This window comes from Electrona antarctica (genome assembly GCF_951216825.1).
Source record: "Electrona antarctica genome assembly, chromosome: 19".
Lineage (NCBI taxonomy): Eukaryota > Metazoa > Chordata > Actinopteri > Myctophiformes > Myctophidae > Electrona > Electrona antarctica.
In genome coordinates this window covers 12,228,388-12,253,617 of record NC_136800.1, presented here as the reverse complement: position 1 = coordinate 12,253,617, position 25,230 = coordinate 12,228,388, and the positions used below count along the sequence as shown (strand labels likewise).

The following is a 25,230-nucleotide window of genomic DNA, read 5'->3' as shown; positions in this document are numbered from 1 at the left end:
CCAATTTTATTCAGGTCAAGGACCACCAAATTGACACTAATTAGACCGCGGATCCCCATTAGAAAAGATATGCCTGCAGGGACCCCCATACGAGAAGGTTTTTACGGCTATAGCAGTGATTCTCAACCCGTTAAATTTCAAGGATCATTTGACATGCATTAGTCTACGGACCCCCATTTAATGGCATTTCTATCTCTGGGACCCCCAATTTATATTGTAAAACCAATGTTAATTTAACTCTGAGAGTGTACAAATGGAACCAAATGGACCCGTTAGGGTTAGGTTTCCATTTGTACACTCTCAGAGTTACAGACCCATAAGGGTCCATTTGGTTCCAAACTATCATTTACCTGGGGACCCCCTGGAACTCCCTCAAGGACCCCTGGGGGTCCCCAGACCCCACTTTGGGAACCACTGGTCTACACCCTCACACAACTGTAGGGGTTAGCAGTGATAGACTATACAGAAGGGGGGGAAATGAATTGGCTTAATGACCAAATTGGAAGAAAAGGGTGAAAAACGGAATAACGTGGGTGCATAGATCGTTAATTCCTTCACGTAGTACCTCCATGTTTTATGACTATTTACGGAAATCAGACCAGTATAACAAAAGCTAAAGGGGACATTATTATCCCTGATGCAAGTTGTTAATGTATTATTTTAATCTATCCATCTCTAGAATGAAACATTGTTTTTATTGTCAGTTTGATCCCTGACTCCTTCTGGCATCGTGTTCAGTATGTATGCAAATGTGCTGGACATTGTAAAGCTCTTTGGATAAAGGTGCTGTATAAATACAATTAATACACATAAATACAATAAATACAGACAATGACAAACTAGATTTTAGTGAGCGACAACTGCCTGTAATGAAATCAACTGTAATAAAAACTGCTATTTTTCTCTCTCTTTTCTTTCAATGAAAGCCATGTCAGTGAACATGGTTAACCCAAGGGAGCAAGGCAGCAGGTAGGACAAGCCGTCACACACACGCACGCGCGCACACGAGCGAACACACGCGCACGTGCGCACGCACACACCCACACACCCACACACAAAAGCCGATGAGACTTGGCTCATATCATAGACACCGTCTACAGCAGATGTTGTGAAATGCTAGGTGTGTAAGGTGCTAGGTATGCCAAATGGCCAGCATGCATGCATGCACGCACACGCATATGCACACACACACACACACACACACACACACACACACACACACACACACACACACACACACACACACACACACACACACACACACACACACACACACACACACACACACACACACACACACACACACACACACACACACACACACACACAGTAATAATGGAATACATTTCCAAAAAATACTAAAACATTGAACATGTTGAACAACAAATCCAAATGAATGAATATAACACGTCTTCAGGCTCACAACTTGTCGCTCGAAGATCAGCTATTTTTGAAATATGGCTAAAGTGGTTAAGATCTGTGGTTCCCATAGATACAGCATACTCATAGATAGCACATGGGCTGCTGCTGCAGCTCATTGGAGCGATCAATGGGGCTGCCATATCGGTGCCTTCTAGCTGTGCCTTCTTATGCATGTATATGCCCCGCATGTACTGTACATGGGGCTGTCTATTGAAGCAGGAGGTCTCTCCACAATTAAAATCATCATAACGTGCTGAATCCGGCTTGTTAAAAATGTTAGCCATGCATGTACTAGGATACTTGGTTAAATTAAAAATGTGGGTTTTCATACCAAAACACCTTGGGCTCCATTTTCGTCACTGCTAAACCCCTTATCCCTAAACTTCTTTGCCTTTTTTTACTATTTTGAAGAACATTTTTGAATAGTTCAACTAGCCAATCTACATTGACACGTTGTGAGCTTGTAGACTGACCATTTTAACGATTAAAAAATGTTTTGCAAAATAGTAAAAATAGGCAATGAAGTTTAGGGATAAGGGGTTTAGCGGTGACGAAAATGGAGCCCCTTATCTCATGTAGATAACTAGAATTTCGCGGGCCTTCGGCCCGCTCATCCCAGAGTTGCGTTGTCCCACGTTGCGATACAGAAGTCCACAGATACAGAAGTCCACAGTGACACGCGTTGTATGCAGCCGTTTTGTGTTGCAGCGCGTGCGCGCGCACGGCTCGACGCTTAGCATTTGTCCAAGTAGCACGTGTGCGACTAAATGGGAAAATCTAGTAGCACAGAATGTATTTTAGGAGCACGATGAAAAGTTATCCAATAATGTGTTTGAGGGCCCTCCTATCCTATATACAGCTTTAGTCCCCACACGTCTCAATATTTGCCATTGACAATGAACGGAGAAATTAGGTGGAAATTCCCCTAAATATGACGTAAATTTAAATTTATTATTATATATATATATATATTTTAATGTTTTTTTTGTTTTAATACTTTACTTATAAAAAAACCTGGCAAGCCGCACCCCGCGGTCATTTCCCGCTAACCTGAGCGGGGCTCCCGGACCCTAGCCTGCTGCAGGGGCTCACATCATCCCACCCTCGAGAGGGAAGAAAATGCAGCCCCTTGAGCCTACCAATGTGGTGTTGTGGAGCTCCTCCTTTCCCCAAATGGCCAATCCCAATAAATGCAAAAGTAGCCTAGTGTGAATACTTCCACAGGCTAATTACTAAAGGATAAACTATCAGTCTTCTCCAAAATCTGTCAGTCTTTGTCAACTCAGCAGGTGTTGACAACGCATTGTAAACAGAAACAGAAGCCGTGTGTCACACCAAAAGTGGTGACCTATAGAATCCTGTACATAGAAGCATCACGCAATCGTCACCCCTACACAGCTGTCATTAATTAATGGTCTTGACTTGATTGCCTATGCGTTCAAGTTATATAGGGTGAAAACCGTGAAATGCACAGGCTCATCTTACATCGCTGCTGGCTGCCAGTGCAGGCAACATGCACATTTCTTTCCAAGAAAGTTTCAGGGCACACTACTTTGCTCACTTTTCTGCTGGGAAATGTGAGAAAAAATGTAAGGACTGGAAAGCTGTGTCTTTCTCTATCTCTCTCCCTTTCTCTGTCCCTCCCTCCCTCGCTGGGGTGAAGACGTGTGCGCGCTCTCTCTCTCTCGCTCTCTTCTCTCTCCTCCCTCTCTGGGGTGTGTGGGGGGGGGTTTAGTTGCGCTGCCTTCGACAGTGCTATACTTCTCCAGCAGCGGTGCAGAACCGAGAGAGTGACACATTCTTTTGGATGGGTGTGTGTGTGTGGGTCACGTGGTGGGCTTTGAGCAAATGGGAGAGGGAATGTAGTGTTGCCAGGTCCGCGTATTGTAAGCGAGTGGTAGTGTGTGTAAGTAGCGTGTTGAATGGCATTTTTTCTGTGCTTGTTGTCATAGACGTGGCAACAAATTTGGCGGGGGTGTCGGTGCTTGTGGCGTGTTTGTGTTTATTATTGATATTGATATTGTTTGCGAGTGTGGACGGGAGCCGGCTTTAGTGGCAGTGCAATGACAATTTTTACGCGGGTGGTGTTGAGTGTGGGCGTGCGGCGCGACATGAGGAGATAGCCGTGGATCGACGCGGAGGGTAAGTGTGTGACGTGTTAGTGTGTTGTTGCAGTGTGTGTTGCTCCTGCTTCGGCTCCCAGCGTGTCGGCACCCAGCGTGTCAGTGACGTAGTAGCTGGTGACTTTGGGTATTGTGTTGCGCACATGTTTTCACTTGTATAATAGATAACGGCAACAGTAAAATGGAAAAGTACACATACTGTATGACTCGGGCGTATTTATGGCAAGCTGCCCCTCATACATGCATTATAGGAGGCGTGGCTTGCTCTCACCAATACAGCAGCGGCATTGACACAATGCATCACTGGGGATAATAATCCTTTGATAGTGTACAGTAAATAACTAAAAAGTAAAAGCTAAAGGACCAATAGTCCAGTTCATAGGCCCAGCGGCTGAGCCTAATTACCAACAGCAATGAGGCTCTTTAACTCCACGGCCAGCCGCTAAGCCTATGAACTATTGGACTATTGGCTCGTTAGCTTTTAGTTTTTAGTAATTTATGGTTCTGGGCAATATCAAAGGATTATTATCCGCAGTAGTGACACCTTCTTAATTCTATTATCTACCGGTACCGATATCCCTCCGTTAGATAGATAGAATAGTCCATTTAGATAGAGATAAATAGAGATCCCTTTCCACCGGAAATCTTTTTAAATAATTTCACTTATCCAAGAAATTTGTTTTACCAAACCAAATAGAAACTAAAGCTATTGTGCTGAATCGATTGGTTTGCAGTAGCAAGTCAGATATGAACTGAATACAGAATCAAAAGCGACTGAATTTTGTAGGGTTGAAAACTTTCGATTGCCTTTGACACACGCTTAAGGCCTGTGTCACATGCTGTCCGGCCCTCTCCTTATCTCTCTGTGCTGTTCTGTCTAATAAAGCAAAAAATACCTTCCAAAAGGAATACAAAAGTTCAGCCACAGAGCATGACCGTGGCAGCGGAAGTTGCAGGGGCTAAACCGACATGGGAAAGGAACAAGGAGGCTAAAGCTGACAGCCCAGGGAGGACAGAAAATAAAAATACAATGAGGGGAAAAGGGACAGATGAAGGTATGGGAGATGATAAGGCCGAAAGCAAATTGTGCTAAAATGAACATGCTTTCATTCGAAATCCATTTGAAATCCTATACCACTCCCCTTAACTCTACATCTCTCTCTCTCTCTCTCTCTCTCTCAGTCGGGGCTCCAACAATCAGCCCCGACTGAGTGGGTAAATTAGTGTTTACTAGTGAGCTCTAACAAGATTTTACATGTAGGAGGTGAGAAGAGGGCCTTGTGTGTGTAGTGTGCGTGCGTGCGTGCGTGCGTGCGTGCGTGCGTGCGTGCGTGCGTGCGTGCGTGCGTGCGTGCGTGCGTGCGGTCAGCAACATTCAGCCGCTGCAATATGTAGATACAGTAGTTGAGCATCTGACCCACAGCCAATCTGTCATGCATGTCCTTTGTTAATCCCTCACTATAGGACTTGTGATCACCCACAAAACAGAAGCCATCATGACAGAGAGGTCTCCATCCTCTGCCCGTCTGTGTTGAGCGTCAACGGTATACCCCTCAAGGTTGTCCAGCAGTTTTTCTATCTCTGTAGTATATTGACACCCATGCACGCACGCGGGGGTTTTCACCCCTCAACGCCTTCTGACAGAAATACAAGGTGTTGGGCCATGCATCCAGCAAGCCCAACCCAGTAGTCACTTTGAGTGGCACTGGCACCACACAAAGCCATGGGTGAACATGTACTGTATGTCAGATTCGGACATTACTATTACTAACCCTACCCCAAACCCCAAACCTAACCCACACCGCAAACATGACGCAACGCATGTCGGACCAAAGCAAACTTTACTTCCGCAAAAAAAAGTTGTTTGTGGTGGACACAAAAATTATGGCATGAGCAGGATTCGAATCCAGGAGGTACGGATTGAAAGTCTATTGCCTAACGAGCCATGCTACGAGCTGGCTGCTGGAATGCTTTTCCAGAGTCTACTACATTATAACACGCCCAACTCATGTAAAAGAAAAGGAAAATCCCGGCCAGTAGGGGCTAACCCCACCCAGTAGGGGAGGGGTTTCGGGAGGGGAAGCCTCACCCCGCAGGCTTCCCCATCCCCTCCCATATTTCTCAGAGATATAGCTCAGGGGTGATTACACCCAACACCGACACGCACCTGCCTAACAGAAGATGACTTCCAGGCCTGCATCAACCTAGTCCACTCTGCCTTTGGTAGAAAAAAAACCTCTTGTGTTTCCTGCCAGGACTGTGTTCCCCACTGGGACATTCTCCAAGGCATCAGCATCAAGGCAACACTAGCACAGAGGCAACTGGGTGGGTCTGCCATGTCAACCTGATGCCTGGCTATTGTTTGCCCTGTAAATTGCTTTAAGGGCAGATCCTGTTAGCCAGCAGAAACCCTGATGGTCCAAAGCTGTGGTATAAAGATCAGCTAAAAGAGACACTAAAGTGGTGAACACCAACCCCAATGACCTGGATTTAAATCGGCCTCGAGAAGAAACGCACCCAGCAACGGTTGGTACAGCGCCAGCAAAGACACCTTCATGCTGATCCAGCACCATCCATCTCAGCCTCCTGATCCAGGCTTCACATGTCCCAATGTGTATGTGTGTGCGTGTGTGCGTGTGTGCGTGCGTGCGTGCGTGCGTGCGTGCGTGCGTGCGTGCGTGCGTGCATAGAGGCTATATACATGGACTTGTAGTGAAGCCAGGGGTACGGTTGCTAAAGACAGACTCACCAGGTGCATGGAAGGAGAACAGAAGAGAAGTGAATTTGATTTGTTCTCCTTGTATTGACAGGATGTTTTGGAGTTGTCGTTTAGACCAGTTACAAAGGAATTGTACTTTTATATATATACCGCTACACATCTCATATCAACCTTTTCTGGATCAGGGCCCACTTGATAATCTCAGAAGCATTCGCGGCCCACCCATCTGACCACTTAATGGGTGGGAAGATGGGGTGGTCAGATGGGTGGGAATGAAAGAGGGAGAGGGAGAAAGGGAGAGCCTATTTCACCGATGCAAATAACCGCCAAATGTCACGCCACAATTTCCACAAAGCGCCACGTTCTCAGCACAATAACCTGGCAAAGCCAGGCAAGCCGACAACACGGAGTGATGCACTGTTGCGTGTTCTCTGCTTGTTCACAATAGTTATGTTACGACAATCAACTGTGTTGGAATCCAAAATAGCTAGATCTATTCTAAACTTAAAATCCATAACAAATCAATCTACAGTCAGTTGCTATTTCAAGCCTCTATAACCTCTCAGAACTACAATAAATGTGACTGTGAATCTTATTACAGCAGTCCCCAGATGGAGGGCTAATAATAGAAACCATGGTGAGCTCATCTGGGACTATACAGGCCCAGCTCTAGCCTGTCAGTCTATCTGCCAGCCTGACTCTGTGACTAGAAACCTCATCACTGCTCTATTTGGGACTAATGAGTTTCATCTCACACATGTAGTTTTGACTTGCTGTACTGTACTTGTATATATGGACCTTCCATTCATTCCCTAGACCTCACCACCTATTCTATCCCTGTGAGGACACAATCGCACACACACACGCGCATGCATGCACGCGTGCTGGTATATTAATATGGATAAAAATAGTTTACGTGGCTAGTCTGAACTGGCAAATGACTGCAAAGTGCAGTGAAAAATAACATTACCTATCATAAGAAGCAACATCTCTGTTGTCATGCAGGCTTCAGCATCATGATGTCGGCCCGCCGGGCCACGCCACATGCACCCCTGCAGGGACCGGGGACACCACCATGCCCAGAATAACTGGTGCGGAGCTGGGCTGCTGCGTGGAGATGGACGCCGGCCTACATCACTACCATCCCCCTGGGAGGGCCCGGCACCAACCCGGATGATGAGCCACTCGCCGCCGGACACAACACAACTCCAGTGACCGGTCGGGGACACCACGATGCCCAGAATCTCTGATGTGGAGCTCGGACGTTTTTAATAGACTAAAACAGTGTCTTGTATTTTGTATTTTTATCTCATTATTTGGCCTTTTTAGTGTTGTTTTTTTTCCTCTTGTTTGTACCCCCTTGGTAATGTTTATATGTTTATATTGTTGGCTGTTTTCTGTTTGTTTGGGGACTACGGATGGAAATGTGCATCCTTGCCTAAATCCAACATATTTACATTGCAATAAATGTGTAGTGTTATATATGTGCTGTCCTGTCCAAATAAACATATCTAGGCTAAACTAAACCTTGTCCTTGACAAAATGAACCCTGACCAACTAGGCTACTTCAAGTATTTGATGTCAAAGCTACAATGTGGGCTTAATCTTTGCATACATTATTTGTACAATTTGTGCAAGCACCACATAATTTTAGTCCCATACTATGACGCCTTTGGCTCAGCGTTAACAGACAGCATCAAATGTCTACAACAATGAACCAAATAGGGGGTATTACAGTATTGAATGTGTCCATTAATAGCTTGTAAGGAAGCTGTGGTAGTTAATGAAGAGAATTATACAGTAAATGGCAAAGCTGAATGCATGTGATTAATAATGGATTGATAGTTTTATTACAAAGTTGTGGCAGAGTTGATCAATAACCCATCCATTACTGTTTGCATAATGGATTAAATTATTTTGCTTCACAAAGCTTGGTTTGTATGGTCTCCTGATAGTTATTACATAGTCTGATTGCTTCCTCCCACAACTGCAGGAGCAGGACCTAAAAACTGCTGCAGACCAATTTCTAGTGGGTGAATCCATGACCAAAGTATCAGGATGTTTCCAGACGACTGTATGCCAGAGATACATTGTTTTTGTGTGCTCGTATTTTAAGACATTTTCCGGCAAACCCACACATGTCCTCTTAGTTGGCCTGAGATCACAATCCAGTGCCTCTTCTACAGAATAAAATCCAGAGTGTTAATTTAACTCAGAATGTGTCATAATGGACCATTACAGCCAAATAATAGTTCAATTAACACATACACAAGGTGAGCGATAAAACGCGTCTATAGTTCATTTTCAATGAGACCTGTGTTTTTGCTCAGAGAAGTCGCGGGGCGACAACACAAGCATATCTACGTGAGCGCGGTCCCGTGAATTTGTTGCGTGTGTGCTTGTTACGCGCGCACGCCCGCGACTCACCAGACCTGGATTCTGTTTAGCTTTTTTTTTTACGCTTGCGTTGTTGCGCCCCTCTTCAACAGACCTGGAGGAGACCTGTGTTGATTCAGGCAACAACCACGCCTGCGTTCCTCGCTTCACGTTTGCAAGGCCCTTGAGGCTTCTTTTATTTGTAATGTTTGTCTAGATAAGACAAACATTACGCTTGTAGTAGCTCTGCAGTAGCTCTGGTCCATAGCTCTAATGCTCTAATGCATTGCATTAGAGCATTAGAGCTATGGACCAGAGCTACAAAAAAGGGGTGACCTGGTCCTGGCTATACTTAAGTGTTACCCTTGTTTGTACACTGGCAGGAAAAGTTAAAGTGCCCAACATTGATTCATCTAATGACAGAACCACACAACCAGAAGCATTTTAGTCAGAGATATGAAGAGAGGACAGAGGGTGAGGGGATGACATGACAGCAGGGGTCATAAGCCGGATTTGAACCGTTACGTGTGAGTACTGGTAATAATGAGGACACGGCATTAAGTCAGTGAAATAGTTTGTGTTGTATGTCACCCAAAAAGTGTTTTCATATAGGACGATTACTTATGCACAATGTTATGCAAAGCGTATATGATCTGCGTTTCAAAATCAAGAACAGAGCACTGAATTTGCATTTTAGATAAGTGCAAGACGCACATCACTTGAATTGTTTCCTTTATGGTGCAGGGAATCGAATTCACTGAAAATCAGACTCCCCCCCCCCCCCCCTCCCAAAAAAAAGAAGAGTAAATATTTGAATATTTAAAGGTGATTGTATTATTCTACTCAAATCTACTACTACTACTACTACTATACTTCTACTATAATTTGATAATATTGAGTATTCCAATAGACAATGGGAACAGAGTACTCAGTGTCACAAGAAAAAGCTACAAACTGGATTGGAACCCATGGCCTTTCCAGAGGTCCCTTAGCCAACAAGCCGTTTTCTTTTTCTTTTTTGTGAAGAGAAAGACAGGAAATGTGAACATAGCAATGGAACGACACATATAGCAAATGGTCCGTCTGGCCGGGAGGGGAACAGGGAACGGGAGGGGAACAGGGAACGGGAGGGGAACAGGGAACGTCTGGCCGGGAGGGGAACAGGGAACGTCTGGCCGGGAGGGGAACAGGGAACGGGTCCGTCTGGCCGGGAGGGGAACAGGGAACGGGAGGGGAACAGGGAACGCGTCTGGCCGGGAGGGGAACAGGGAACGTCTATGCCGGGAGGGGAACAGGGAACGTCTGGCCGGGAGGGGAACAGGGAACGTCTGGCCGGGAGGGGAACAGGGAACGTCTGGCCGGGAGGGGAACAGGGAACGTCTGGCCGGGAGGGGAACAGGGAACGTCTGGCCGGGAGGGGAACAGGGAACGCACTGTAGGGCATTCTGTGCCCATGGTCCGTCTGGCCGGGAGGGGAACAGGGAACGGGAGGGGAACAGGGAACGCGCTGTAGGGCATTCTGTGCCCATGGTCCGTCTGGCCGGGAGGGGAACAGGGAACGCGCTGTAGGGCATTCTGTGCCCATGGTCCGTCTGGCCGGGAGGGGAACAGGGAACACACTGTAGGGCATTCTGTGCCCATATGTGCCCTAACCACCCAATTGTTTAGCTGGAGCCACAGAGGAACAGTGTATCAATCAAAATTAGGCTACGGTTGGAATGGTAGACGAGCATCTATCATCAGATTAATGAAGAAATTGCCTCGTAATAACAGTATTTATCTAAATTGATCACCCCACCTCAACACAGCATAATTAAAGCCTGCAGTGCTTGCACATTGAGTGCAATATCAGGCAAGTAGAACACTGCAAATCAATAGAGATCACAGATAGCAGAACATAATAGAGTCACCACACCACCTATGATAAAGTAGAATTATTTCTGGACAGAGCTTTACAGTAGACTATACATTAGGCTATATATTATGTATGAAAGAGAGAGAGAGAGAGAGAGAGAGAGAGAGAGAGAGAGAGAGAGAGAGAGAGAGAGAGAGAGGGGTTAAAAAACTGTAGACCTTATCATGTACAATAGGCTACATGGAGAGATGTTCAATATGGGGGCTACATGAAGGTTAGCTCTGATCCATAGCTCTAATGTATTTGCATTAGAGCTATTACTCTTCTCTTCATGCACTTGCATGGAATACAGACCAGCCTCTCGTCTGTAGCGAAAATATATGTTTTGCTACTCACCAATACAAAGACGGGTTGCGTCATTAGAAAGCCTACTTTCTTTATAGTGGACGCACTCTGAGCCCCCCATCACATGCATATAAAAGGTACTTTTTGGGCAAAAAGGGATTTTTTTCACCGGAAGGAAAAATCTTGTCTATGTGGTTTTCTCTTGGCAATATCGGTAGAGGGCGCAGTGGAGTAACTAAACGTATATTTTTCTTCCGGTGAGAAAGAAAATCCCTTTCTGGCCAAAAAGTGCATTATACATCGTGTGGGGCTCAGAGTGCGTCCGCTATGAAAGTAAGCTTTCTAATGACACAAGCCGCCTTTGTATTGATGATAGGAAAAACGTTAATATTTTGCTACAGACGAGAGGCTGGTCTGCATTTCATGCGAGCGCAGGAAGAGAAGAGTAACATAGCTGTAATAGGCATTAGAGCTATGGACCAGAGCTATACCTTAAGGTGCACATTATGTCAGGGTATACTATTTTGAGGTCCAAACATTGAGCTTCTAGAGTCTAGACTCTATAGACCATGCATGGTTAACCCAGCATATGTATTGATTTATTTAAAATGTAGAGAATGGAAATGCTGTGGATTAAAATAGTCTTAATTTCAATCCAAAGGCAGGCAGTGTGCTGACTGCTGACATTCATCCATTTACACATAATAGGCTACTATACATTTACACACAGATGACGCAGAGGCAACCATGTAAAGGCAACAAACTGCAGCTCCTTAATTGGAAGCAGTTTAGTGTATTGCTCAAGGACACTTAAGGAAGCCACTAAAGCCAGAAAGGCCAGGGGATCAAATCGGGGACCTTCTGGTTTCCAGACGGCCACTCACGCTCCTGAACCACAGCTACCCGCCCAAACCCTTTTCGTCTTTTGCTCCTGTACCTCTAGTGTAAACAATGGCAAGCAAATAAGCCTATATTATATATAGGCTATACCTACTCAGGGCTATTCCCATTTTGTCACTGTAGTGGGAACGGGGCTAATAATAGCAGATAGGCTATGAACCCTAAACCGTGCTGTAGGCTAATGAAAACACAAGCAGTTGGCAACGTTAAGCGACCCCTGCGTTGCTGTGAGTGTGTGTCTACGTGCTGCCAGAGCACGATATACCGAGCGTACCTCCCCGTTTACTCCTTCATTCATTTATCCAAGAACACACGCGCGCAGGCTATAGATGCCGGAGCGCCACACACACACACACACACACACACACACACACACACACACACACACACACACACACACACACACACACACACACACAGAGTATATGATTTCATTCCATCTTACCTCCATAGCTGTCCCAGCTGTAGAATATGGATGAGGGACTGAGCGAACCAGACGAACAGCGAGTAGGAGGGCGAGCGTTTTTTACTCCTGCCGCCCCCGACGGTGCTGGCGTTGCTGTTGCTCATTGTGTTCCTGCTGGCGGTCGACGCCTGTCGCTGAGGCGTGGACGGGTGATGCTGCTGCTGGGGAGCAGCCGCCGTGACGTCCCCGTGCGAAGCCGAGCCGCTGAGCAACTTGCTCCCGTCCATGTGGGAGCAGTTTGCCGCACTACCGCCGATGCCCGAGCCCGGCCCCGCGGAGGAGCCACCGGCGCCGGCCGCGCTGCCGCTCTCCTCGGCGCTGAAGTCATGGACGAACCATCGGAAGCTGAACACCTGCACGGAGAACGAGCCCAGCACCACGAAGAACAGCGTCAGTCCGAACCACCAGTACTGACGGCGGAGGTAGTAGTCCACCGACAGCCACACGTCGGTCCCCACGTCGGCGAAATAGACCACCACTGCGGCTAGGATCCACAGGCAGTCCCACAGCGTGTATTTCTGCGGCTCCTGCCGTTCCCTGCTGCCCAGTCGAAGGCACGTCGAGTTGGAGCTCCCGCCGCCGCCGCAACACCTCGACTCCCCGTTCACGAAATCCCCGTCCCCGGTGCCCGCCGAGTCCGGCTGGGAGCCGGCCGGGTTGAGCCCCTGCACGGAGCCCGAGTGCTCCGAGTTCTGCAGAGGCGTGAACGCCACATCGCTCTTCTTAATCTTCAGCACCCCGTCCGATTTAGCCGCCATTGTTAGGGTCTCTGAATATTCTACTACAAGTATCCTCCGCTGATGCCTCCCCTCCTTTCCCTCTTGCGTCGACACCCTTCTTATCGTGCCTCTGCTGTGCTTTTCTGTCTTGACGGGTTGGGTTCGAGGCTCCGGCTGGGATTCTGGCTTCTGGGCAGGGTTAGCTGCTCTCCTCTTCTGTCATACTTCGGTTATAGCGCCGCCTATTCATAGAAAAATAAATAATTAAAGAATGTATAGCTACATGGAATCAAAAATGTTTTGCTTGACAACGTAATGGTTTTTATAGGCTACTTGATTTGTTAATGAGTGATAATGTGAATATTGTGGATCTCTATAGATCCCCTTTGCACATTTTGGTTCCTTGTGATTGATGATGACACATGGACATAAACTTATACGGTTTGTTTCGCTATTGATGACAAACGTAAATAATTAGCCATATGAACATTGTGCCTCTCAAAATGTAGCCTAAAACGATATATAGGACAATAAATAACGTAATGGTAACCTTACTTGGAGTCGACTACTTTAGCAGAGAAAGGGCTGCAAACCATATGCTTCTTCCATGGCTGAGAACTATGACATCATTGCTTTGCCTGCTCGACTCTCTCTCTCTCTCTCTCTCTCTCTCTCTCTCTCTCTCTCTCTCTCTCTCTCTCTCTCTCTCTCTCTCTCTCTCTCTCTCTCTCTCTCTCTCTCTCTCTCTCTCTCTCTCTCTCTCTCTCTCTCTCTCTCTCTCCCCCCCCCCCCCCCCCCCTCCTGCAAGTACCTAAATAGTCAAACCGGGGGTCTTTGCTGCAAACATCTTAAAATAAAACTGATGAGGAATCCGTCAGCTTAAGTAGCTTACGCTTAAAATCCTCTATCAAGTCAGTTATTGAACGAAGAGATGAATAGCATACTGACATTTCTGTTCTGAAAAGTAGTGCATTCTTTAACAAAATTAGATCAAATTAGCCTACAGAATTTTCTCTTTTTAAAAATGTTCTGTTCACCATTCACCCCCCCGCACGCGCGCACACACACACACACACACACACACACACGCACGCACGCACGCACGCACGCACGCACAGTGGGCTATAAATAAGCGTCTATGACGTGTCATATGCCATCAAGTTATGCCGTTCCATTGGCTTCATGATAATTAACAGCATAGTCACATCTGCATGATAACATGACACACGGAACATCAGGTAAGAGAGGCTGAGTTTCAGCACCATGGTTAGTTCCTGTGTTTCAGCACCATTAGTTCCTGAGTTTCAGCACCATGGTTAGTTCCTGTGTTTCAGCACCATTAGTTCCTGAGTTTCAGCACCATGGTTAGTTCCTGTGTTTCAGTACAATGGTTAGTTCCTGTGTTTCAGCACTATTAGTTCCTGAGTTTCAGCACCATGGTTAGTTCCTGTTTCAGTGCCATTCGTTCCTGTGTTTCAGCACCATGGTTAGTTCCTGTTTCAGCACCATTAGTTCCTGAGTTTCAGCACCATGGTTAGTTCCTGTTTCAGTGCCATTCGTTCCTGTGTTTCAGCACCACGGTTAGTTCCTGTTTCAGCACCATTAGTTCCTGTGTTTCAGCACCATGGTTAGTTCCTGTTTCAGCACCATTAGTTCCTGTGTTTCAGCACCATGGTTAGTTCCTGTTTCAGCACCATTAGTTCCTGTGTTTCAGCACCAAGGTTAGTTCCTGTTTCAGTGCCATTAGTTCCTGTGTTTCAGCACCATGGTTACGGTAGTTCCTGTTTCAGCACCATTAGTTCCTGTGTTTCAGCACCATGGTTAGTTCCTGTGTTTCAGCAACATGGTTAGTTCCATAGATATTAAAAAAAATCACACCTGTGTGAAGTGAGGGGCGCTCTTATCATCGTACATCATGCATCATCTCATACTGGCCAATCAGAATGCCTGTTGCCACACATTTACATCATATTTGGCAGACATTTCACCTAATTTCTCCTTTCATTGTCGATGGCAAATATGAGACGTTTGGGTACAAGATGACATAAATTGTCCCTTCATTGTCAATGGCACTTAATGTTTGTTTTGCGGACATGACCTAATTTCTCCTGGCATTGTCGATGGCAAATATGAAGCATTGGGTCCCATTGGCTGCAGCTCAACCCTCCAAGAGATGGGTCAAATGCGGAGAACAAATTTCAACGTGTGTGACGTACGACTTTGACTTTGACGTGTGGGGACAATATGACGTAAATGTTCCCTTCATTGTCAATGGCATTTAATGTTTGTGTTGCGGATATTTTGTGGGGACAAAAGAGGGGCTAGCGCTTCAAAAATCACACCCATGTGAAGTGAGGGGCGCTTACTTCTTATCATCTCTCTCTCTCTCTCTCCCCCCCCCCCCCCCCCCCCCCTCCTGCAAGTACCTAAATAGTCAAACCGGGGGTCTTTGCTGCAAACATCTTAAAATAAAACTGATGAGAAATCCGTCAGCTTAAGTAGCTTACGCTTAAAATCCTCTATCAATAGTCAGTTATTGAACGAAGAGATGAATAGCATACTGACATTTCTGTTCTGAAAAGTAGTGCATTCTTTAACAAAATTAGATCAAATTAGCCTACAGAATTTTCTCTTTTTAAAAATGTTCTGTTCACCATTCACCCCCCGCACGCGCACACACACACACACACACACACACACACACGCACGCACGCACGCACGCACGCACAGTGGGCTATAAATAAGCGTCTATGACGTGTCAATATGCCATCAAGTTATGCCGTTCCATTGGCTTCATGATAATTAACAGCATAGTCACATCTGCATGATAACATGACACACGGAACATCAGGTAAGAGAGGCTGAGTTTCAGCACCATGGTTAGTTCCTGTGTTTCAGCACCATTAGTTCCTGAGTTTCAGCACCATGGTTAGTTCCTGTGTTTCAGCACCATTAGTTCCTGAGTTTCAGCACCATGGTTAGTTCCTGTGTTTCAGTACAATGGTTAGTTCCTGTGTTTCAGCACTATTAGTTCCTGAGTTTCAGCACCATGGTTAGTTCCTGTTTCAGTGCCATTCGTTCCTGTGTTTCAGCACCATGGTTAGTTCCTGTTTCAGCACCATTAGTTCCTGAGTTTCAGCACCATGGTTAGTTCCTGTTTCAGTGCCATTCGTTCCTGTGTTTCAGCACCACGGTTAGTTCCTGTTTCAGCACCATTAGTTCCTGTGTTTCAGCACCATGGTTAGTTCCTGTTTCAGCACCATTAGTTCCTGTGTTTCAGCACCATGGTTAGTTCCTGTTTCAGCACCATTAGTTCCTGTGTTTCAGCACCAAGGTTAGTTCCTGTTTCAGTGCCATTAGTTCCTGTGTTTCAGCACCATGGTTACGGTAGTTCCTGTTTCAGCACCATTAGTTCCTGTGTTTCAGCACCATGGTTAGTTCCTGTGTTTCAGCAACATGGTTAGTTCCATAGATATTAAAAAAAATCACACCTGTGTGAAGTGAGGGGCGCTCTTATCATCGTACATCATGCATCATCTCATACTGGCCAATCAGAATGCCTGTTGCCACACATTTACATCATATTTGGCAGACATTTCACCTAATTTCTCCTTTCATTGTCGATGGCAAATATGAGACGTTTGGGTACAAGATGACATAAATTGTCCCTTCATTGTCAATGGCACTTAATGTTTGTTTTGCGGACATGACCTAATTTCTCCTGGCATTGTCGATGGCAAATATGAAGCATTGGGTCCCATTGGCTGCAGCTCAACCCTCCAAGAGATGGGTCAAATGCGGAGAACAAATTTCAACGTGTGTGACGTACGACTTTGACTTTGACGTGTGGGGACAATATGACGTAAATGTTCCCTTCATTGTCAATGGCATTTAATATTTGTGTTGCGGATATTTTGTGGGGACAAAAGAGGGGCTAGCGCTTCAAAAATCACACCCATGTGAAGTGAGGGGCGCTTACTTCTTATCATCATACATCGATTTGCTCAGACACACATGACGAAAATTCTCCATTCATTGTCAATGGGAATGTAATGTTTGTGTAAGACGAAAATCTACACTAAAAGCCCTAAAAAATATAGATGCCTCATTGGTCGCTGCAGTTCGTTGGAGCGACCTGTCTGCAACTGGAGGAGGAAGTGAAGCAGATTCCTGTCCTGAAGGCACGCTGCGTCGCTGCCACTCAAGTGACTACTGGCCATAGAGTTAAAATATCTATAGCTTACTCTAAGACACTCAATCACAGCGCGTCTTTTCCGGGACATTGCCAAAGCAAGTGCTGCTGGGAGAGAGGGAGTCGCACCTCTGATTGGCCTACCGACTCACCGAATGTCCCCTTCCGTTCTGCTTCCGCTATGCTTCGCAAGGAATCTCGGGAAAGCTGGCCAATATCGCCTCCCGTTGCCTCCATGTTGCCTTCCCTTGAGATACAGACGCCCCCGAGCCGGAAGAGGCGTCTACCTTTATATGTCTATGGCTAGTTCCTGTGTTTCCATGGTTAGTTCATGTGTTTCAGCACCATTGGTAAGTTCTATAAAGCAGTCAAAGTGTATGGTAGGCTACACTGCATTGTACGACAGTGTTGTTTGTAGAGAAGAACTGATCTACAAACACGACGCTGTAGAGTGCATTGTTGGAATTTGACGGAAGTAACGGGATTTTGTCGGAAGTACCGCTCAAGGAAATGACGTTGGCGCTTTACATTCTCCGTGTATGAAACAAGTGTTGTGATTGGTCGGAAAATATTGTATCCGGGGGAAATACATTGGTTGACAGGTTGTGTTTGAGTATAGCTAGGTGAGTGTGTGAGCGACATGGCTACGTGAGCGGCGCACATAAGCAGCGACCTTTCGTTGAGGTTCCTTTGAAGTCAGGGCCAGATATAATACATGTTTGCAATATCAAGCGTGTGTTTAGAGGAAGAGAATATAGACCCCATAGCCCGGAGGGACTGTTGGATGTGTTCTAATTGATTGATTCATTGCACACAATACCCTTTGATTAATCTAGAGTCAACCCTTAATTTGAAAGATCTCCCAGGGAAATACTGTCTTGTCTAGACAGACTGGTTTCAATGGTTTGTTACATCTGTCATTAGGTCAGCCTATATCAGTGATTCTTAACCAGTGATCCGGGGACCACCAGTGGTCCTTGAGGGGGTTCCAGGTGGTCCCCAGCTAAATGAGTTGGTAACCAAATGGGCCCTTATAGATCTTTAACTCTTGGGAGTGTAAAATGAAACCAAATGGGTCCATTTGGTTTAATTTTACGCTCCCAATAGTTACATTATTGTTAAATAATCGCCCTAAAGGGCGAGGTCGCGTGCATGCATCCGCCTGGGTGACAGCAGACTGCTGGGCGAGCGCTGGCACTTTGGCATGGGGGGTCCGATCAACATATGGAATGAATTCTGTACTGGCCATGTATGGAGCGTGTCTTGAGTGTACAGGGTTTTGATGAGATCAGATCAACATATGGAATGTCAGAACAGGTCAGCTTGAGATCTAAGGGTGGCAGCGGAGGCAGTGTATTGAGTGTACACAGTACAGGGTTTGATGAGGTCAGGTCAACATATGGAATTAATTGGCCATATATGGAGCGTGCCACAAGGCGTGGCTGACGGACTGACTGACAGGTGCCGACTGAGGAATTCATAGTAAACTTGTTGCGATCTACAGTCGCAACAAAGAACTCAGCTCAGCTTGGGAAAAAAATAGTTGGTATGATCCATCACAGTGCCACTATGCACAAGTTGTTTTCTTCTGTTCCAGGCTTTATGGATAAAAAAATGAATGAAATTACGAATGTAAGGTTATCAAATAAGTATTTAACTAAAACGCTATCCAGGGACCGACCTACATCTATTTTGTCAAAGAGTATTTTTCTTCAATCATGATAAAGAGGGCAGTACAATAGAAAGTGGATTTCACCGCCATCTGAGATGTAGTGGAGTAAGTGTAGTAGAAGTATTGGAAATTGGAAATACTCAAGTAAAGTACAAAAACCTCAAAATTGTACTTAAGTACAGTACTTAAGTAAATGTATTTAGTTACTTTTCACCACTGTTATGCATCAGCGTCATATATTCACATCACATTGTTCTGTCATATTTTACTTTAGGTTGCCAATCCCATTAGGAATCCATCCCTGGGCTCTAGGATCAGGATATACTGTAGCATACCGACAAGCCACTATCCTCTACTGCCCATACATACAAACATGCATTTGCACATATATTTATGCACAAATGTGTGCTGTGTGTGTGTGTGTGTGTGTGTATAGCTATAGCAATCGATTACGGTACAGATTGATATATGGTGTTGATGTGCTGTTTGTTTCATTTATTTGTTGATTATCATAGTCTAGAAACAACAATATTTCTCATACAATAAATATTGACAGGATTTCCCTTTCCGTCTAATTGTTCACTGTTCACTGAAATCCTACAATTCCCATGATTCATGTCATGACAAGTATCAGCTTGGCCCTTTGTGCACAGTCTATATGGCCACCATAACCTGATTGATATTTTCTGAAGTCGGGATCTCTGTTTTGAAGTAAGCAAGGACAATGTCACATGAACAACCCTCGGCAGCGGCAAAAGACCAAGCAATAAATGTGTTTGTGAATACAAATATATTTTGACCCATCTGTATGGTATATTTTATTGCAATAGCTAAAGAGATTGCAGTGGTCGTAGTACAGTAGGTCCCAGCTGTTCTTCTATTGATAAATGTCTATCCTGTGGTCATGTAGGAGATGGACCATTACTGATTGACAAGAGGTGGACAAACTACTCTGTGAATGTATCAATAATGTACCACAGTATAAAAATACTCGTTACGAGTATGATTGAGTTGATTGCATCAAAATCAAAACGCCAGACTCTGTTCAAACAAGCTGTCCCTTTTAGTCAAACAGTAGAACTTCTGGCACCTGTGAGAGGACCCAGGTTCACCTGTGAGAGGACCCAGGTTCCAATTCCACCAGGTAGAGTCATGAAAGTTATGGAGTGCTGCTTTAAAACTACAATATGGGACTTATTTTTATGAATACAACTGTATTTTAATCAATATGCAATGTATAGAGTATGTTAATACAATGACTACGGGGGTGGTCTCCCGTTGCTACTCTTCCATGCTCGCTCCATCTGTCCCTGTCTATTCAGCCCAGACGCCACAGAGCTGTGGTAAATACCTTGGCACCACACACACATGCACGCACACAGATTAACACATACGTCCCACGCACGCACACGCACGCACGCACGCACGCACGCACGCACTTTCATGCACATTGGCATGCATTTTCAGAGAATTCACATGCATACACATGCAGATTCACATTAAGCAGACACATGCATGCATGAACCGACACCTAATCGCAGGAATACACATGTTTAGGCATATGCATATAGATTCAAGCGCTTACTAAAGTACGTGCACACACAGCCACACACAAAGGAGGATGGTTAAATAGCTTACTGTGACAGATAGGGCTTCCTGTTAGCAGCAGAGCTGCCATGGCGTACAGTACAGTGCCCACGAGATGGCTAGTGGCCGCTGTCACATTGTTTTTAGGGTGGCTAGTGGCCGCTGTCACATTCTTTTTGGGGTGGCTAGTGGCCTTGGCTGTTCATTATGAAATGTAAAATATTGTAAAGTTGCATTTCTATATTGTACCAGAATACCTGTCTGTTGTGCCTATTGTATGTTGATTTGCATTGTGGGTGTGACGGACCCCAGGAGGAATATCCATGCTTAGGCGAGTGGTAATGATTTATCCATAATAAAGTAAAAGTAGCTGCGCTGGTATTCTACAGGTACAAGAAAGAGCAGTTCGAAATATCCAGACAACTCGGACATTTTTGTGTTTCAAGATGGAGAAAGAGGACAAGGAACAGAAGGAATTCTGAGAGTTCTGCAGAGAAGAGAATTAAATGGAGAATGAGAGAGAGAGGTGAAAAACTATTTCTAAAGCCTTTCTTAACAAGTCCTTAAACTAAAGAAACTACATAAGATAAAATCAGCAGCAGAATACATATGTTTTTCCAACAGAATGGCTTGCTACAAATCTATGCAAAGTGCTGAAAAATATGCTCCATGTTTGGGCAAGACTAGTTTGTTTCCAACCAGAAACACAAGCAGTGAAATTGTCCTCACTCAGTCGACTGACTTGAGGACCTTAGAGTTGGGTGGGCTTTGGCAACATCCTTAGATTAGAGGGGGAAAAACAACATGGATGTCCAACACAGGAATACTGGTCAGTAATATCTCAACGAAACCTTCAGGCCTTTATGACCATCTTCATCACACAATGCAACTTTAAAGATGCTATAACCAGAACTTTTAAACGCTATTGAAACCAATCTATATGGTATCTTAATACAATAATAGCTAGCCCATCTGCAGGAGGACCCAAGTGGTTAATTCATGATGTATTTTTGTGAGCCTCAAATGGGCGCCAATTCCATCCTCAAAGATTCTGAGGATATTACTAACTAAAATGATTAGTTATTATAGATATTTGTACACACATTTCTCTCTTTTATAAATGATGCGAAGCCTGCGTAGCTAGTTCAGGCAGACAACTCGTGAGCGTGCCTACCTGATCAGGTGACTATAGTCTCATGTACTCTTTACCTGATCAGAGCGGCTTTAAACTTAACTGCCAACCTGCTCATTCCTGGCTTCTCTCCTGCTGTGCGGACGTGCGCCGCTGCTGCTGTCTCCCTGCCTCGCTTGCTGCTAACCTGCTGCTCATGAAGTTTTTGCAAACCCCACCGCCTCCCCAGCATCCACCTGTAGGCTCTGTGTCTAGATCCCCCTGCATGGGGGTCTTATTCCTTCCCTGTAATTCTATTTGGCTTATAACTTAACTAAAATGTTACAGGGAATGAATAGGGTCAGAGCCCTGATTGGCATCAATCTATGCTTCATATATCTATGCTCAATTAAGCTCGATAAATATATATTTTAAATTCACTCTAAGAGTTGTCTGACTGAATTTAGTTTATGCTTTTATGCTGCTTAGTGGAGTGGATTGCTGCTGAACTAAGTGTTGTTGTGCTTTATTGTGCAATAAAACACAACACATCTAATCTAATCCATCTGTTAGTAGAGTAGGAGGCTGCTAAATGGTCACCAAATTAATGAATGAGAGAATTAATGATTCAGTAAGATGCTTTCGCTTCCTGCCAAAGCCCTTTACGTACACATGTCGCACGCACACACGCCTGCACAGAGTAAATCTAGTGTGTGTGTCACACTGTGACACTGTGTCAACAAAAAAAAATGACTAAATATATTGACAATTTCGTCAACAAATAAAAACTAGACTATAATGTTAGGGAGGGGACTAGTGGAGAAGACATCCCGTATAGAACTAAAGGACAAGTAGGCCTAATTTTATATTGCGCTGTAGCTCATAACGCTGTGACGCGTTGTGAGCGATTGCAGATCGGTTATTTTCAGCATGCAACCAATTGAACCAAGTGTAAAACCAGGCATTGCGATGGCATCAAGGCCCGCCAAAATACATTTGTGTCGACAAAATCAACAGTAGATTTAGTCGACTAAAATCTTATATTTTGTTGACGAAAACTAGACTAAAACATTGCTGTCAAAATCAACACTGGCGTGTCAGTCATACAGTACACCAGCCAAAGCCTGCACATATACAGTACACCAGCCAAAGCCTGCACACACGTATACAGTACACCAGCCAAAGCCAAACCCTGCATTGTCTCAGTCCTGAGTGGCTGTTACAGTATGGGACTACTGCTGGTATCCTCTGTAGTATAACCTATATGATTTCTATATTATTTGCGACCAAAGGTCGCAGTTAACTATGGAATCATGAATTTGGTGTTGGGCACCAGTGTGTGTCGGACACCATACATGGTGCCCAGGTCTCATCAGGGATGGAGATGTGGACACCCTGATGTCATGCCCATTACAGTTAATTTAGTCCATTTAGTCTGGAACTAATCTCTTAGGACAGATTCACCACTGCCCTAAACATGTAGCGTTGTTGTTAGTCGGAATAAACACAGGAGCACCCCGGAGGAAGTGGACTAAGAAAAAGAAGGTGGTGTCCACCTGGAAATGTTCTTTCCCCCCCTTTTCTACTGAATGAGTTCCCAGATTGGTCAGACACAAACGTTACATTCACAGTTCACACACATTTTAGTAAAAAGTCACTAATTTGTTCATGTTTCTACATTTTGACAGATGATCTCCATCAGAGGCCTTACACGGCTGTGTGTGTGTGTGTGTGTGTGTGTGTGTGTGTGTGTGTGTGTGTGTGTGTGTGTGTGTGTGTGTGTGTGTGTGTCATGCGTGTGACATGTGTGTTTACAGCAGCACCAACAGTACAAGTCAGGACCCTTTCAGTTTTTCCATTTCTCAATCACCCCTACCCATCCACCTCGGCCCTTTCATGCACGCGCACACACACACGCACGCAAAATACCTCCTCACCTACAGTATAGTGCCTTAACCTAGATAACATGATTGATTGCATTTGAAGATATTGACCTGGCAGCTCTCCTTCTGTATTTTCAACCTTCGCTGTGCTGTCAATCAATATTATTTTTCAAGTTTGCTTGTTGACCTTCATGTTCTCCGCTGCCTATCTGGATGTTCTTAATTGGTGCCAGAGCCACGGTTTATATCGTTGCTGTCAGGCAGACACCTTGTATCTCCATATTTAAACTATGTGTTGGGGTTTTTGTTTGTTTTCCCCCCCTAAATTAATGCCCTACTTCAGACAAGAGCGTTGCATCATTTTTTAAATAATATTAAAAAAGGAATGGTTTTAGACATACAAGGTTTCCACCCGACAGCGAAAACATTTGACAGTGATTGCAGACTGGCAAACATTCCCAACAGCTTTGGAGGTAGAAAAAACCCCCCACAAAGACAGATGGACAGGTTCAGGCGGGCAGCCATCCCGATTATACTTATAGACGAGCGACGCCAAAAACACGCAAATCTGGACAGAAAGAGAGAGACAGCCCGGTTGGTATGCGGCCAGACATATACGGGTGTCGGGCACACAGTCAAAATTATAGACAGAGAGAGAAATACTGGCAGATCAACTCTGAGAAATAGGCAGAAAGGTAGGCAACCGGAGATACAGTCAGACAGGCATATATTGAAAAAGGCAGGTAAAAAGGTTATGTGAACTCACAGACAGACAGGCATTCACAGGCAGACTGGTGGAGTGGTAGACGGAGGCAAGCAGCAGACCGCCAGGAACAGAAAGACTGCCATGTTTGTTCATGGTGTTTTTAAAAGTTGTATCCATACAGGGATATGGATGACTCCCCAAAGCTCAGCTGGGGCTGGTTAGTCACCACTAATACACTTCGGTCAGATAACTCACGAATAGATTTAACCAATATTTATTATAGAATCAGAATACAAGTGTGCATAATAATATATTATCTTGGCGTTCGGCTCTGCTGTAATTTTCTCCCTGCTCGGCACAATTAAACACCATCATTAAACATAAAGAGCAGGGAGATAGATATACAATAACAACCCCCCATGGGGAACGGCAATAACAGAGCCCACCGGTGGTGCTGGGGTGGTGGGAGCAAACAGTGCATAACAACAACCAGGAACCATATGCAGAAGGAAGGCAGGAAGAGCATGCAGTCTAGGTGAGCTTAAATACCCCGCCCAATTGGTCAGCTGACTGCCACATCAGCGAATGACATGTGGGTCTTGCAAGCACTGTATACACCCACATAGTAATGCAGCATATTAACCCCTCGAATACATTCATGTCCCTTGAGCATAGCATGAACCCACTCGAGTATACCTGACTGAACTAACTCCGCAAGCTATACGTATCATTTAGTCCTATACGATCACAACATAATTTTGGAATGTTATGAATTACACTACATATAGTATAGTAGTACTAAAATGTTTTATTATACCACTTTCCATGCTCCCATTAATCACAGTAAATGTATCTTCCTCTTTCTCACCCTCTCTCTCTCTCTCTCTCTCTCTCTCTCTCTCTCTCATGTCTTGTCTGTCAGTCTCTCCACACAGTCTTTGTCTTTCTCTGTGTCTCAGCGCGGTCCCATGGTTCCTCTCAACATGCCAGGGCCCATTTGGACGGGTCTCTGGAGGTCAGCTGTCAACATCCATTAGCCAAGATGCTGCCAGCAAAGCCACTATCCCCGGCCATGGGGGGGGGGGGGGAGGGGGAGAGAAGGAAGAGAAAGACATTAGAGACAGAGGACAAAATGATAGAAGGAATGACGGTGG

At 45.1% G+C, this 25,230-nt stretch overlaps 1 protein-coding gene across 1 annotated transcript in view; it reads right to left on the bottom strand.

Moving 5' to 3' along the window:
* Window positions 1-24,471, bottom strand: part of xkr4 (XK related 4) — a 47,234-nt gene extending 22,763 nt beyond the window's left edge. Inside the window, exons 1-2 of the mRNA XM_079529404.1 lie at window positions 24,137-24,471; window positions 12,186-13,167 (exon numbers count right to left, since the gene is read on the bottom strand). Coding sequence (XP_079385530.1) covers window positions 12,186-12,964 — 779 coding nt within the window. The 5' untranslated portion in view covers window positions 12,965-13,167; window positions 24,137-24,471. The remainder of the gene's footprint in view (window positions 1-12,185; window positions 13,168-24,136) is intronic.
* Between the last annotated feature and the right edge of the window lie 759 nt (window positions 24,472-25,230).